We start from the raw sequence: 16,549 nt of genomic DNA, 5'->3' as shown, positions 1-16,549 counted from the left end.
CTATTAAAGATAAATGTGTTTTATTTAACCCAGTTTCAAATAATAGCAAAGGTTTATGTGTTTATATAGCTCTTACTGTACACGAGACACTGTCCTAAATGCATGATAACCCTGTTCACCCTCAAAAACAAACAAAAGTAGCCTTGAAGCAAGTGCTATTAATATTATCATCCCATTGTGCAAATGAAAAAAGTGAGGCACAGAGGGGATAAGTAATGTTCCAAGTAGTATGCCAGTTAGGCAGTGGCAGAGCTGGGACCCGAGCCCAGGAAGTCTGGCTTTAAAGGTTACATTAACAACTTTATGAGACTCCCTCTCAAGTCTGTTCTAAAATGCAATTGTTGAATATATCTCATAGTAAGTCACAATCAAAATCATTTAAGAATGTGTGTAAAGCTGAGGTCTTGTTTTTTAAAGACTAAATTCACGCAACTCAAATTTTTGAGAATTTTATTATGTTTGGTATGCATTATTTAAACTATAAGGGAAATATGAGCAGGTATTTAATTCAATAACTTTAGTCCAATGCTCCAATACCTTGGAGATCAATCCAAAGTTTACATGCACTTATACTACCAAGGATGCATTTAGAAAGATATCAGAGAATTTCCTTGTCCTAATGATTAAGAGCTGCTACATTAGCTGGTGAGCCTTAGGGATGCTAAACATTCTCCTCTCCCAAGACAGTCCCACATAACAAAGAACTGTCTTACCCAGAATGCCAATAGTGTCCTACCAAGAAAGACTGAACTGCTGAATATTTCCCTCTATATCAGGTTCATATTTTCCAAAGTGAGCTTGCCTATTTTTTGGCAAAGCTAGCACAGAAGAAATTATTAAAAGATACATTTACATCAAGATATTTGTGATATGCAAGAATAAAGACCATTACATTGGCCTTTTGAATTTAGTAGCGTTTCTAAATTCTTCCAAATTTCTTTGACTTGGAAAGTAGCTGGAGTGAGCTGGCCCATTGGGTTTATTCACTCTGTATTCCAGCAGAATGTTTCTCAAGTTAGAATCTCCATCATGGCTTGACTTTAATTCAAATTGAAATCGCTAATATAATGCCCTGCATTCTCTAAGAATGTGTACCTGTGCTTATTGAAAGTTGGAGTGAACTGTCATAAATGCTGAATGATTTTAATTTGCAGAGTCAGTTTATCTTAGCATTGAAAAATAGGCAATGACAATTGTGGCATGATTTAGTGGGAAAATAAGAGACTTTTCGGTCAAACATGTAGGGTTAAAAGCTGATTTCACCATTTTCTAAAAGAAAAAAAAAAGTCGCTTAATTTCCCAAACCTTTATTTCTTGCCTCTGAAAATAGGGATGCTATCACCCCTTGCTCTGGCTAGCCCATAAACCTAGAGAAAGGAGCAAATTTCAGATTCTTGTGGAAACAGTTTATGAATGATAACACATTAACAATACCACCATCAATGATGCAATAGCAGAGCACTGAATTCTTCACTCTTAGTGAGAGTAGAGGGGACAAAAGGAGAATTTCCATTACTTTTTCTTATTTCTCCTTAGTCATGACTCCTGAATATCTTTGGCAAAACTGAGGAAGGGAAAATAATATCATCTACATATTAATTAAGTAACCAAGTGAGAAAAGTTAATGTGCTTTGTCCTGCTTTATGATGTACCTAATGAGCTACATTAAACAATTATGGTGCTAAAGAAATGACATCCCTGTGATTGAGGGCATGCAAAGAACTCTTCCAAAATCCTCCTCAAAGAGGAAAGGTCACGCTGCCCACTATACTATGTACTCTCTTAACAGGTTGGTCTTAATCAGGTTTGGAAATCCTACCACAGCTGTCAGAACACTGGGCATGTAGTAGGCACTCAAAATATATGTGTTTATCCTCAGTTTTTAAAAGTCTTAAAAACTGAAAATAAACTGAGGGTTGATGGGGGGTGGGAGGGAGGTGGGTGGGTGATGGGCATTGGGCATTGATGGGCATTGATGGTTGACAGGCATTGAGGAGGGCACCTGTTGGGATGAGCACTGGGTGTTGTATGGAAACCAATTTGACAAAAAATTTAATATTAAAAAAATTTTTTAAAACCCCAAAACAAAAAACAAAATATATGTGTTTATCAATTGATTACATCTGCAAAGCCAAATCACCTTACTTTCAGACACTGTAAGAAAAATTTCCAAATTTCTAAGCTAATGTAAATAGATTTCAGATTCCAACACCTCAAATCTCCAAGTTTCATTGAAGTGTTTGGATAAGTCCCTCTCTATTTCAATTCCAATGTTATCTTAATGAACTTCTAAAAATCTTTGTTTTTTTCCTCTCTCTCAGAGAGCCCACATGCATGCAGCTTGGTTTTCTTTTGTAACACTATCATTAATTTCTTTCGACACTCCTACATTTTTCACAAGATAACATTGTTCTCATAATGAATGGCCAAAATCTTGAGCTATTTTTGAGTTTTCAATGATGTCAAGTGACAAACTGCATATATTTTACAACTGCAATATCAACCTCTGTTATCCTACTTTCGGCTCTAATTACTTGTATTTTAGACTATTATAATACTTTCTCAGTTTTTAAAATTAAAACTTGGAAAATAATTCTTGAGAACTTAACTGCAAATATTTACTAAGTCCTGGGGATTCCAAGGAATGGTCTTTGATCTCATGAAGAGTATAACAGAAAAAAACAAAACATAGGCAAAGGCCCCAATATGATCCAATTTATAGAACACACTGTGACACTAATCTTCATTAAACACAGCTCAGATGAATTCTCCTCCATGTGTTCAGAGGAGGAAGGGCAAACATCCTTACATACAGCACTTTTCATACTCTGGCTCCAGCTATATTCTGTTTTGTTATCCCTACATCTCCTTACATGCAGCAGGAATATTACAAAACCTAAATGAATGCTTCTATGTTTATTATGCTTTCCAAGTTCATAATCTTAATAATCTCTTTGTATAAAATGATAGGACATCATAGTGAAGAGGACTTGAGAATGTATTCTAAACCCATCCTTTACAGATGGAGAAGTGATTTTCTCAGCCAGTGATCCAACTGGGACACAGTGGGTTCTGGCTTTCCACTCAAGAACTCTTACTCTGATACCAGGTACCTCCACTAGTAGGGAAGGGAGGTGAATCAGAGGTTCTGTTTAAATGTATGGGCCCACAGTTGTGACATCCAGTGTCTTGATGCACTGTAAGGAACTAGAGAAGATGCAGAGAACACTCCAGCTACAAGCCCTAAGCACCAGTTTTCCTATTCTCTCATATAGAAAAATCATTTCAAAGGGGAGAGGATTAAGAATGACCCTCATATGAAATATGTGAATGGGGTTTCTCAAGAAGTAAACAAGAGAGTAAAGCAGCGGGGGTCAGAACCTTAACCCAGTGTTGACTCTAGGGTTAATTCCTGGGGTATTTCTCTTTTGGATAAAACCCCTTCCCATACTCAGGTATCCCTCTTACTTTGTCCACAAGCCCCAGGGACTGTAATGATCAGCTTCCCTTCCCACCGTAGTGATCTACTGCATATAAGATGGTTTCATAACACATCTAAGACATTAGGGACCAAATATAGCTTCATTTTTCTTTTTCCACAAAGCAAGTAGTATAGCTTTCTAGAACTTTTCTAAAACATTTTTATGCAAGAGGAAAAAGAAAGCTAGGAAAAAATAATTCTCATGGTGGTCACTTTCCCCAGTAAAGTTAGAATATATATAATAAATGGTGATTTTGGAGACCAGAAGATTATTCTATATTTTAGAGAAAACCCATATTTGGGATAACCTTCAAATTTCATCATAAGAATCAAAGTGAAGCTCGGGGGATAGGGGTGGGGGTGGGGGAATGTCTGTTGTCTTAAGGGAAGGAAAAGGAGATGCTAGGACTTCCAGATGAACTGGAACACACATACACAAGTCTCTGTCCCCTTCTCCCCTTCTTTTCATCATTTCAATCCTACCCATGCAGAACCTTCAGTGGATGGAGCTTTGGTGTAAGATGAAGAGTGACTGTGGGTAATAACATGGGCCATATGAAAATGTATATAGGAAGAGAAAAGACAGCGAAAGGAAGACTAGAAAAATGCAACCCAAAAACAACAAAAAAGAAAGCACTGTTAAGGATGACACATAATACAAAAAGGCAAGAGGCCACCCATAATGACACTAAAAACACAGAGCTTTTACTGAGCCATGTAAAAAATTGTCTTGATTCTTGATTTTGCCCTGATTGTGGCTGGTTCTGTCACTGATAGTAAAGTCTTAATACCATTAGATAGTCAACACATTTCAGTGGCAAAATGTAAACAGAATATTAGAAGAAGAAAAAAAAAAAAAAAAAACAGTTCGGCTTACATTTTGTCCATTAATGCCAGCCAGACCTGGATCTCCTTTTTCTCCTGGTTCACCCTAGAAAGAAATAATTTATATAATGAAAAATGTTATATCCTGAGATCCTTTACTAAGAAAAAACAAGAGAGTTACATTGTTTAGGTATTTACAACAATGTGATTACTTTGCTAATCCCTTGAAAGAAACATTTATTAAAAAACAATTCTGAGTCCTAAAACCAAAGAGAAGTTTAAAGGTTCAAAGAAAGGCTGCATAAAAATGATTAAACGGTAGAAATAGAACAAGGATTATTTATTTTCTTCTATAAGCAACAAAGAACTTTCTGGAGGGCAATTTGGCAATATGTATCAAGAATTTTAAATCTGTTCATTTAATTTGGTCCAGCAATTTTGCTTCTAAGAATATATCCTAGGGAAATAATCAGAGATGAAAAGTTTCAGGCACTAAATTGAAGAGTGCAATGCTATTTATAATACTAAAAAAAAGAGAAACGTCCTAAATGTCCAGTAATAGGGAACTATTAAATAAATTATGGTATATAGATACAATGGGATATGATGCAGCCATTAAAATCATATTTGTGAATTTTATTTTATAGTATTTAAAAATTCTTATGCTGTAAAAAGTAAGACACCAGGGATTGACAAATTCAGTGAATACATGTTACAAATTCTATTCTATTCTATTCTTTTCTATCTATTCTATTCTTTTCTATTCTATTCTTATTACTTTAGTTACAAATGTTCAAAATGGCCACTAATACTATTGTTTATAACACATATCCATAGTGACACATATTTTTGTTTGATTATCATCTGAAGGATGGATACATTTATTAGCAAATGCTGCATATCTGTAGCATAATTTTTTTAAAAAATTAAATGGCTATGTATCTACCCTTCTAGCTACCTACTTGCCTACCAGCCTATGCATCCACCTACTATGGAACTTAGAAACAATATTTTGTTTCAAATATTTGTTTCAAACCAGAACAGTAAAAGTGGTTGATTTATGGATTCTGTGATTATGGGTGATTTTGTTCCTTCAGCATACTCTTGTATTCAATTTTTTAAAAACAAAACACATGTATTATCTGTATAATTAGTAAAAATATCTAAAAATAAAAGAATATATTATGCATATAAAGAACTCATCCAAGTCACAGTCTATCACATAACACAGTGTGTGTGTGTGTGTGTGTGTGTGTGCGCGTGTGTGTGTGTGTGTGAAGTATTAGTAGTATTAGTAGTAGTAGTAGTAGTAACCTCTGCTTTGTGCCACTAGGATGATTTTTATTCTCAATTTATTCTGTTGTTCTTCATTGTTTTCCTACAATGAACACTATTATTTTTATCCGAAACAAAAACTAAAGAAAAGAAAGCACCTGACTTTACAAGATAATGCATTATATACTCTAATAACAGAAATACACATGCGCAGTCCCAATTATCTAAGACTATGTATTGTTACTATATTGAAAACACAGGATATGAAGTAAAATTAACTTGATTACTGGAGTATAAGAAATATACATAATATATAGGATAAACAAAACTATATACAAGTACATTGAGTGAAATAGGTTTAAGTTAGAATAAAGATGAAAAAAAATTTTACATTTATATATTCTTGAAAGAGAGAGAGAGCACAAGTGGGGAAGGGGCAGAGAGAGAGGGAGACACAGAATCTGAAGCAGGCTCCAGGCTCTGAGTTGTCAGCACAGAGCCCAACACAGGGCTTGAACTCACAAATCGTGAGATCATGACCTGAGCTGAAGTCGGATGCTTAACTGACTGAGCCACCCAGGCGCCCCAAGCTGAATATTTTAAACTGAAAATGGAAGGGTGAGGAAATGAGGAAATGCTCTAGAGCTGTGCTGTTCAATGTGCTAGCCACTAGCCCCAGGTGGTGATTTACATTTAAATTAATTAAGATTAAATAAAATTTAAAACTCTGTTCTTCAGTTGCCCTAGCCACTTTCAAGTGCTCAGTGGTATCTACACTATTGGGCTGTGCAGATTAGAACATTTCTGTTATTACAGAAAATTCCATTGAACAGTGCTGTTCTAGAAGATGTCATATATGCCAGAAAGCAAAATAGGAAGTAAGAGACTCAGAAATACACAGAAGAAAATATCTACCTAGTAAGGGGATAAGAGACAACATGGTGTCTAGATGGTGACATAAAATGTGTTCAGCACATGTTAATAGAATGAATTGAAATTTTTGGCACAAGGAGACAATATAATTCCAAAGATATCATCATTAACTTTCAGAATGTAACTCAGAATGAATATAGTCTTTATTCAAAATTAATGGTTTTCACAGGAGGAAAAATAAACAACTCTACATATTAAAGAGATATGTGCCTATAAGGAAATCTGCAACCTTGATAGAGGTAATAAAAGTTAAATAATAATCAGAGAGAGAACAGAGTTGATGATCTGATGGGGTTTATGCTGCATGGCAAGAGGATAAGAGATGTTCCAGAAGGGTAAAGAAGAAACATGCTGCTTCAATTTGATCACTGGCAAAAATCTACAATGGATTTTAAAAAGTATAATTATATAAAAAGCAATAACAGGGGTGCCTGGGTGGCTTAGTCAGTTGAGCATCTGACTCTTGATTTTGACTCAGGTCATGATCCCAGGGTCGTAGGATCAAGTCCTGTATCGGGCTCTGCACTGAGGATAGAGCCTGCTGAAGGTTCTCCTATCTCTCTCTCTCTCTCTCTCTCTCTCTCTCTCTCTCTGTCCCTCTCCCCCACTCCCAACACCCTTCTTGTGAACTCTTTCCCTCTCTTATAAAATAAAATAAAATTAAATTAAATTAAATTAAATTAAATTAAATTAAATTAAGAAAAAAGCAAGTACAGGCCGTTGTGATCAAATAAGGTGGTTCACAAAAAAAACCAAGTCATGTACTTTTTCATTGTTACCAAATCCTTCTATAATGTTTACTACATGTCAAGCATTACTTTAAGCATCTTATAATTCTGTGATAATCCAGCATAAGGATAGGACTATTACTCTCACTTTACAGATGAAGAAACTGAAGACAGAGAGGTTAAGTAACTTGCTCAAGGTCACACAACTAATAAGAGGTAGAACCTGCCTCAGCACAGCTCTAGGGTCTGTGCTCTAAAACTATTAAGCTCATTTGTTTTTGAAACCATCCAGGGATGATAAAAAAATTCAGTGTACATCTGGATTTCTGCAAAGCATGAGGCAAAGTCTCTTCAAGTGCTTCTCAGAGCAGGAAACAGAAATATGGCCCAGGTAATACTACTATTGGTGATTTTGTAACTGGGAGAAGAATGGTACCCAATAGATCTCTCCCACTCCTTCACCTATATGATGGTCTCTTCATCTTGGCATTATTGACAATTCTTTGCTGTGAGGGCTATCCTGTACATTGTAGGATGTTTAACCTCAACCCTGGCCTCTACTCACTAGAGGCCAGTAGTCAGTCTCTCCCCCAGCCTGTCTATGTTCAGTCCTGACAAATAAAAATGTCTCTAAATATTGCCAAATTTTCCACAGAAGATGAAATTACCTTCAGTTGAGAACCACTGATACATTATATATTATGAATATATATGCAACAGATTCAAGACATGAAATGTTACAACAGACTGAAACAATATGCTATAATGAACAATATAAATTTCATTGGGAATAAATGTGCAATCATGCATTTAATTCTGGATGGGTTAAAGAGCTGACTTGAAAATAAAAATATTAAAGGAACAGAAAAAATATAAAGTGAACATAGCTCAGAGCTTATGGTGAGTATGGTGCCTCTAAGTATAGAACCAAAAGAAGAAAATCATAATAGAAAAAATATATTTGACAAAATAATAATTATAAACTTGTAAGAAAAAAATATAAACTAAACTAAAAGGAAAATGACAAGATGGGAAAAAGTATCATATGGTGGCTTAATAGTTAACATTATTAATATGCAAAGAGTTTTGATCATTTATAAGAAAAAGAATAATATCCAACTGGTAACTGAGCATAGAACAAATCAGACAATTCACCATAAGGAATACAGAAGAAATGTTACTTGTGGCAATGAGAAAGAATGAAATATGGCCTTTTGTAGCAACATGGATGGAACTGGAGAGTGTTGTGCTAAGTGAAATAAGTCATACAGAGAAAGACAGATACCGTATGTTTTCACTCTTATGTGGATCCTGAGAAACTTAACAGAAGACCATGGGGGAGGGGAAGGGGGAAAAAAAAGTTACAGAGAGGGAGGAAGCCAAAACATAAGAGACTCTTAAAAACTGAGAACAAACTGAGGGTTGATGGGGGGTGGGAGGGAGGAGAGGGTGGGTGATGGGTAATTGAAATAAATATATAAATAAATAAATAAACAAACAAGCAAACTTAAAAAAAAATGTTGCTTGACAATTCATGTTTTACCAGTATTAATTCATCAGGTTATATGTTAGCACTAGATGAGTTCTAAAACTTCTCCCTTGTAGATCAGAACAAATACTGTTAAAATGTCTACACTACCCAAAGCAATCTACATATTTAATGAAATCCCTATCAAAATTCCACTAGAATTTTTCACAGAGCTAGAACAAACAATCCTAAAATTTGTATGGAACCAGAAAAGACCCCAAATAGCCAAAACAATCTTGAGAAAGAAAAGCAAAGCTGAAAGCATCACAATTCCAGACTTCAAGTTATATTACAAAGCTATAGTAATCAAGATTGTATGGTCCTGGCACAAAAACAGACACATAGATCAGTGTAACAGAATAGAGAATCCAGAAATGAACCCACAACTATGTGGTCTACTAATCTTCAACAAAGCAGGAAAGAATATCCAATGGAAAAAAGACAGTCGCTTCAACAAATGATGTTGGGAAAACTGGACAGCTGTATGCAAAAGAATGAAACTGGACAACTTTCTGACATCATACACAAAAATAAATTTAAAATGGATGAAAGACCTAAATGTGAGACAGGAAATCATCAAAATCCTAGAGGAGAACACAAGCAGCAATCTTTTTGACATCAGCTATAGCATCTTCTTACTAGATACATTTCCAGAGGCCAGGGAAACACAAGCAAAAAAAACTGTTGGGACTTTATCAAGATAAAAAGCTTCTGTACAGAAAAGGAAACAATAAACAAAAGGGCAACCTTCAAGAATAGGAAAGGATATTTGCAAATTAAATATCTGATAAAGGGTTAATATCCAAAATCTACAAAGAACTCATGAAACTCAACACCCCCCAAAAAATAATCCAAATAAGAAATGGGCAGAAGACATGAATAGACATTTTCCCAAAGAAGACATACATATCTCCAACAGATACAGGAAAAGATGCTCAACATCACTCATCATCAGGGAACTACAAATCAAAACTACAATGAGAAGGAATTCACCCCAAAAGAAAGAGCATGAAGAAATGACAGCCAGGGATTTAACCAACACAAATACAAGCAAGATGTCTGAACCAGAAGTTAGAATAATGATAATAAGAATACTAGCTGGAGTCAAAAACAGATTAGAATCCCTTTCTGCAGAGATAAAAGAAGTAAAAAATAGCCAGAATGAAATTAAAAATGCTATAACTGAGCTGCAATCATGGGTGGATGCAGCAGCGGCAAGGATGGATGAGGCAGAACAGAGAACCAGCCATATAGAGGACAAACTTATAGAGAATAATGAAGCAGAAAAAAAGAGAAAGGCAAAAGAGCATGATTTAAGAATTAGGGAAATCAGTGACTCATTAAAAAGGAACATCAGAATCATAGGGGTCCCAGAAGAGGAGGAGAGAGAAATAGGGGTAGAAGGGTTATGTGAGCAAATCATAGCAGAAAATTTTGCTAACCTGGGGAAAGACACAGACATCAAAATCCAGGAAGCACAGAGGACCCCATTAGATTCAACAAAAACCGACCATCAACAAGGCATATCATAGTCAAATTCACAAAATACTCAGGCAAGGAAAGAATCATGAAAGCGGCGAGGGAAAAAAAGTCCCTAACCTACAAGGGAAGACAGATCAGGTTTGCAGCAGACCTATCCACAGAAACTTGGCAGGTCAGAAAGGAGTGGCAGGATGTATTCAGTGTGCTGAATCAGAAAAATATGCAGCCAAGAATTCTTTATCCAGCAAGGCTGTCATTCAAAATAGAAGGAGAGATAAAAAGTTTCCCAGACAAACAAAAACTAAAGGAGTTTGTGACCACTAAACCAGCCTTGTGAGAAATTTTAAGGGGGACTCTCTGAGGGAAGAAAAGATGGGAAAAACCCATATATACATACATATATATATGTATGTATATATGTGTATATATACATACATATATATACACATATGAATAAATAAATACCAAAAGCAACAAAGATTAGAAAGTACCAGAGAACACCACCAGAAACTCCAACTCTACAAGCATCATAATGGCAATATATTCATATCTTTCAGTACTCACTCTAAACGTCAATGGACTCAAAGCTCTAATCAAAAGACATAGGATAACAGAATGGATAAAAAACCAAAATCCTTCTATATACTGTTTACAAGAGGCCCACTTTAGACCTAAAGACACCTTCAGATTGAAAATAAGGGGATGGAGAACCATCTATCATGCTAATGGTCAACGAAAGAAAGCCAGAATAGCCATACTTATATCAGAAAATCTAGACTTTATTATTTTTTTTTTTAACGTTTATTTATTTTTGGGACAGAGAGAGACGGAGCATGAACGGGGGAGGGGCAGAGAGAGAGGGAGACACAGAATCGGAAACAGGCTCCAGGCTCTGAGCCATCAGCCCAGAGCCCGACGCGGGGCTCGAACTCATGGACCGCGAGATCGTGACCTGGCTGAAGTTGGACGCCTACCCGACTGCGCCACCCAGGCGCCCCAGAAAATCTAGACTTTAAAATAAAGACTGTATCAAGAGATGCAGAAGGGCATTATATCATAATCAAGGGGGCTATCCACCAAGAAGACCTAACAATTGTAAACATTTATGTGCCAAATGTAAAAGCACCCAAATATATAAATCAATTCATCACAAACATAAAGAAACTCATCGATAGTAATACCATAATAGTAGGAGGCTTCAACACCCCACTCACAGCAATAGACAGATCATCTAATAAAGAAAAATCAACAAGGAAACAATGGCTTTGAATGGCACACTACACCAGATGGACTTAACAGATATATTCCGAACATTTCATCCTAAAGCAGCAGAGTATACATTCTTCTCCAGTGCACATGGAACGTTCTCCAGAATAGACCATATACTGGGACACAAATCAGCCCTAAGTAAGTACAAAAAGATCGAGATCATACCATGCATATTTTCAGATCACAATGCTCTGAAACTCAAAATCAACCACAAGAAAAAATTTGGAAAGGTTACAAATACTTGGAGACTGAAGAACATCCTACTAAAGAATGAATGGGCTAACCAAGAAGTTAAAGAGTAAATTAAAAAAGTATATGGAAGCCAAAGAAAATGATAACACCACAACCCAAAACGTCTGGGATGCAGCAAAGGCGGTCATAAGAGAAAAGTATATAGCAATCCAGGCCTTCCTAAAGAAGGAAGAAAGTACTCACATACACAACCTAACCTTATGCCTTAAGGAGCTGGAAAAAGAACAGCAAATAAAACCCAAAACCAGTAGAAGACAGGAAATAATAAAGATTAGAGCACAAATTAATGCTTTTGAAACCAAAAAACAGTAGAACAGATCAATGAAACCAGAAGCTGGTTCATTGGAAGAATTAACAAAATTAATAAACCACTAGCCAGTTTGATCAAAAAGAAAAAGGAAACGACCCAAATAAATAAAATCAAGAATGAAAGAGGACAAATCACAACCAACACAGCAGAAATATAAACAATAATAAGAGAATATTATGAGCAATTATATGCCAGTAAAATGGGAAATCTGGAAGAAATGGACAAATTCCTAGAAACATATACACTACCAAAACTGAAACAGGAAGAAATAGAAAATTTGAACAGACCCATAACCAGGAAGGAAATCGAATTAGTAATCAAAATCTGCCAAAAAGCAAGAGTCCAGGGCCAGATGGCTTTCCAGGTGAATTCTACCAAACATTTAAGGAAGAGTTAACCCCTATTCTCTTCAAACTTTCCAAAAAATAGAAATGGAAGGAAACTTCCAAACTCTTTCTATGAAGCCAGCATTACCTTGATTCTAAAACCAGACAGAGACCCTGCTAAAAAGGAGAACTATAGACCAATTTCTCTGATGAACATGGATGCAAAAATCCTCAACAAGATATTAGCCAACCGGATCCAACAATACATTAAAAAAATTATTCACCACGACCAAGTGTGATCTATACCTGGGATGCAGGGCTGGTTCAATATCTGCAAAACAATTAATGTGATTCATCACATCAATAAAGAAAGGACAAGAACCATATGATCCTCTCAATAGATGCAGAGAAAGCATTTGACAAAATACAGCATCCTTTCTTGACAAAAACCCTCAAGAAAGTAGGGATAGAAGGAGCATACTTCGAGATCATAAAAGTCATATATGAATGACCCAATGCTAATATCATCCTCAATGGGGAAAAACTGGGAGCTTTCCCCCTAAGGTCAGGAACAAGACAGGGATGTCCACTCTCACCACTGTTATTCAACATAGTATTGGAAGTCTTAGCCACTGCAATCAGACAACACAAAGAAATAAAAGCCATCCAAATTGGCCAGGAGGAGGTCAAACTTTCACTCTTCGCAGATGACTTGATACTCTATATGGAAAACCTAAAAGATTCCACCAAAAAACTGCTAGAATTGATTCATGAATTCAGCAAAGTTGCAGGATATAAAATCAACACACACAAATCAGTTGCATTCTTATATACCAACAATGAAGCAACAGAAAGAGAAATCAAGGAATCGATCCCATTTATAATTGCATCAAAAACCATAAAATACCTAGAAATAAATCCAACCAAAGAGGTGAAAAATCTACACACTGAAAACTATAGAAAGCTTATGAAATAAATTGAAGAAGACACAAAAAAATGGAAAAATATTCCATGCTTCTGGATAGGAAGAAGAAATATTGTTAAAATGTCAATACTACCCAAAGCAATCTACATATTCAATGAAATCCCTATCAAAATAACACCAGCATTCTTCACAGAGCTAGAACAAATAATCCTAAAATTTGTATGGAAACAGAAAAGACCCTGAATAGCCAAAGCAGTCCTGAAAAAGAAAACCAAAGCAGGAGGCATCACAATCCCAGACTTCAAGCTATTCTACAAAGCTGTAATCATCAAGACAGTATGGTCCTGGCACAAGAACAGACACCCAGATCACCCAGAATAGAGAACCCAGAAGTGGACCCACAAATGTATGGCCAACTCATCTTTGACAAAGCAGGAAAGAATATCCAATGAGATAAAGACAGTCTCTTCAGCAAGTGGGGCTGGGAAAACTGGACAGCGACATGCAGAAGAATGAACCTGGACCACTTTCTTATACCACACACAAAAATAAACTCAAAATGGATGAAAGACCTCAATGTAAGACAGGAAGTCATCAAAATCCTTGAGGAGAAAGCAGGCAAAAACCTCTCTTTGATCTTGGCCACAGCAACTTCTTACTCAACACGTCTCCAGAGGCAAGGGAAACAAAAGCAAAAATGAACTACTGGGACCTCATCAAAATAAAAAGCTTCTGCACAGTGAAGGAAACAATCAACAAAACTAAAAGGCAACCGACAGAATGGGAAAAGATATTTGCAAATGACATATCAGATAAAGGGTTAGTATCCAAAATTTACAAAGAACTTATCAAACTCAACACCCAAAAAACAAATAATCCAGTGAAGAAATGGGCAAAAGACATGAATAGACACTTCTCCAAAGAAGACATCCAGATGGCTAACCAACACATGAAAAAAATACTCAACATCACTCATCATCAGGGAAATACAAATCAAAACCACAATGAGATACCACATTCCACCTGTCAGAATGTCTAACATTAACAACTCAGGCAACAACAGATGTTGGCCAGGATGTGGAGAAAGAGGATCTTTTTTGCATTGTTGGTGGGAATGCAAGCTCGTGCAGCCACTCTGGAAAACAGTATGGAGGCTCCTCAAAAAACTAAAAACAGAACTACCCTACGACCCACCAATTGCACTACTAGGCATTTATCCACGGGATACAGGTGTGCTGTTTCAAAGGGACAGATGCACCCCCATGTTTATAGCAGCACTATCAACAATAGCCAAAGTATGGAAAGAGCCCAAATGTCCATTGATGGATGAATGGATAAAGAAGATGTATATATATACAATGGAGTATTCGGCAATCGAAAAGAATGAAATCTTGCTGTTTGCAACTATGTGGATGGAACTGGAGCATATTATGCTAAGTGAAATTAGTCAGAGAAAGACAAAAATCATATGACTTCACTCATATGAGGACTTTAAGAGACAAAACAGATGATCATAAGGGAAGGGAAACAAAAATAATATAAAAACAGGGAGGGGGACAAAACGGAAGAGACTCATAAATATGGAGAACAAACTGAGGGTTACTGGAGGGGTTGTGGGAGGGGGAATGGGCTAAATGGGTAAGGGGCAGTAAGGAATCTACTCCTGAAATCATTGTTGTACTATATGCTAACTAATTTGGATGTAAATTTAAAAAAATAAAAAATAAAAACAAAAAAAAATCAAAACTACAATGAAATATCACCTCACATTTGTCATAATGGATGAACCCAACAACACAGGAAACAATAAGTGTTGGGGAGAATATGGAGAAACTGGAACCCTTTTACACTGTTGGTGGGAATGCAAACTGGTGCTGCCACTCTGGAAAATAGTATGGAGGTTCCTCAAAAAGTTAAAAATAGAACTACCCCATGATCTAGCAATTGCACTACTAGCTATTTACCCAAAGGAGACAAAAATACTGAACTTAAGGGACACATGCACCCTGATATTTATAGGGGCATTATCAACATTAGCCAAATTATGGAAAAAGTCTAAATGTCCTTTGACTCATGAATGAAGAAATATGGTGTAGATATACAATGGAATATTACTGAGCCATAAAAAAGAATGACAACTTGCCATTTGCAACAATGTGGAAGGAGCTAGACTGTATTATGCTAAGCAAAATAAGTCAGTCAGAGAAAGACAAATACCATATGATTTCATTCATATGTGGATTTTAAGAAACAAAACAAATGAACATGGTGGGGGGAAAGAGATAGGAAAACCATAAAACAGACTCTTAACTATAGAGAACTGAGGTTGCTGGAAGGGAGGTGGTGGGTGAGGGGATAGGTTAAATGGGTGATGGTTATTAAGGAGGACATGTGATGAGCACTCCTTTTCATTCTACTACTGAATTCTGCTGAAATTCTACTGAAACTAATATTACAATATATGTTAACTAACTATAATTTAAATAAAAACTTAAAGAAAAAAAAGCTTCTTCATTGTAAATTCTACCATCCTTCAGAAAAAAGCAGTGTCAGTTGTATATGCAAACAGGAAAAAAAGGAAAGATATTCAAGGGTTGCATACTTAATAAATCCCAAACAAAAGAAATCTGACAATAGTAACCAGCTGTTCTCTTTTTCTCCATTGAGAAGAAATTGAGTAAAAACAAAACTGTAGTATTAAAGATTTAAACTAGAATTAAAGAAAATTCATTTGATATCGGAGGTTGTTAGAAAGTAAATGCATCCAGATCATTTCTTAGTGTTTGGATAAGTTTAAAAGCAAAAAAGATTCAAAAACAAAGCCAACAGAACATCTCTAAAGTTTCTTTGAAAATACAATGAATCATTCTAGTCTGATACAAACTTAAACGCAATCCCAACCAAAGGAAAGAGGATAATGTATATTAGATCACATTTAAGATTTTTTTAGTACCCATTCTTTGGTGAATCTTCAAAAACTACCAAAAGTTAATGTTCTTCCAAACAAAATTGTAGTGCTTTTGTATTCAAAATACTACATTAGGTAAGTAATGAAACCCTTTTACAGAGTTTGAATTAATCCATCATTATCCCCAATGTAGGTATTAACATCACTAATATTTCAATAGATACTCTCAATAAAATATAGTAATTAGCTTCTACTCTATACAACTCATATATGTCAGACTGTGCCAAATGCTATACATAGTAAGGGC

General features: G+C 35.8%; 1 protein-coding gene across 1 annotated transcript in view; it reads right to left on the bottom strand.

Moving 5' to 3' along the window:
* COL19A1 (collagen type XIX alpha 1 chain) overlaps nt 1-16,549 on the bottom strand; it is a 349,065-nt gene that overhangs the window by 186,232 nt on the left and 146,284 nt on the right. The window contains exon 13 of the mRNA XM_086707174.1: nt 4,359-4,412. Within this exon, the coding sequence (XP_086563300.1) occupies nt 4,359-4,412 (54 nt within the window). The remainder of the gene's footprint in view (nt 1-4,358; nt 4,413-16,549) is intronic.

Source organism: Puma concolor, chromosome B2 (genome assembly GCF_028749965.1).
Source record: "Puma concolor isolate L17-30 chromosome B2, mPumCon1.1.hap2, whole genome shotgun sequence".
NCBI classification, from domain to species: Eukaryota; Metazoa; Chordata; class Mammalia; order Carnivora; family Felidae; genus Puma; species Puma concolor.
The sequence above is the reverse complement of the archived record's forward strand: the minus strand, read 5'-3'. Positions and strand labels throughout refer to the sequence as shown.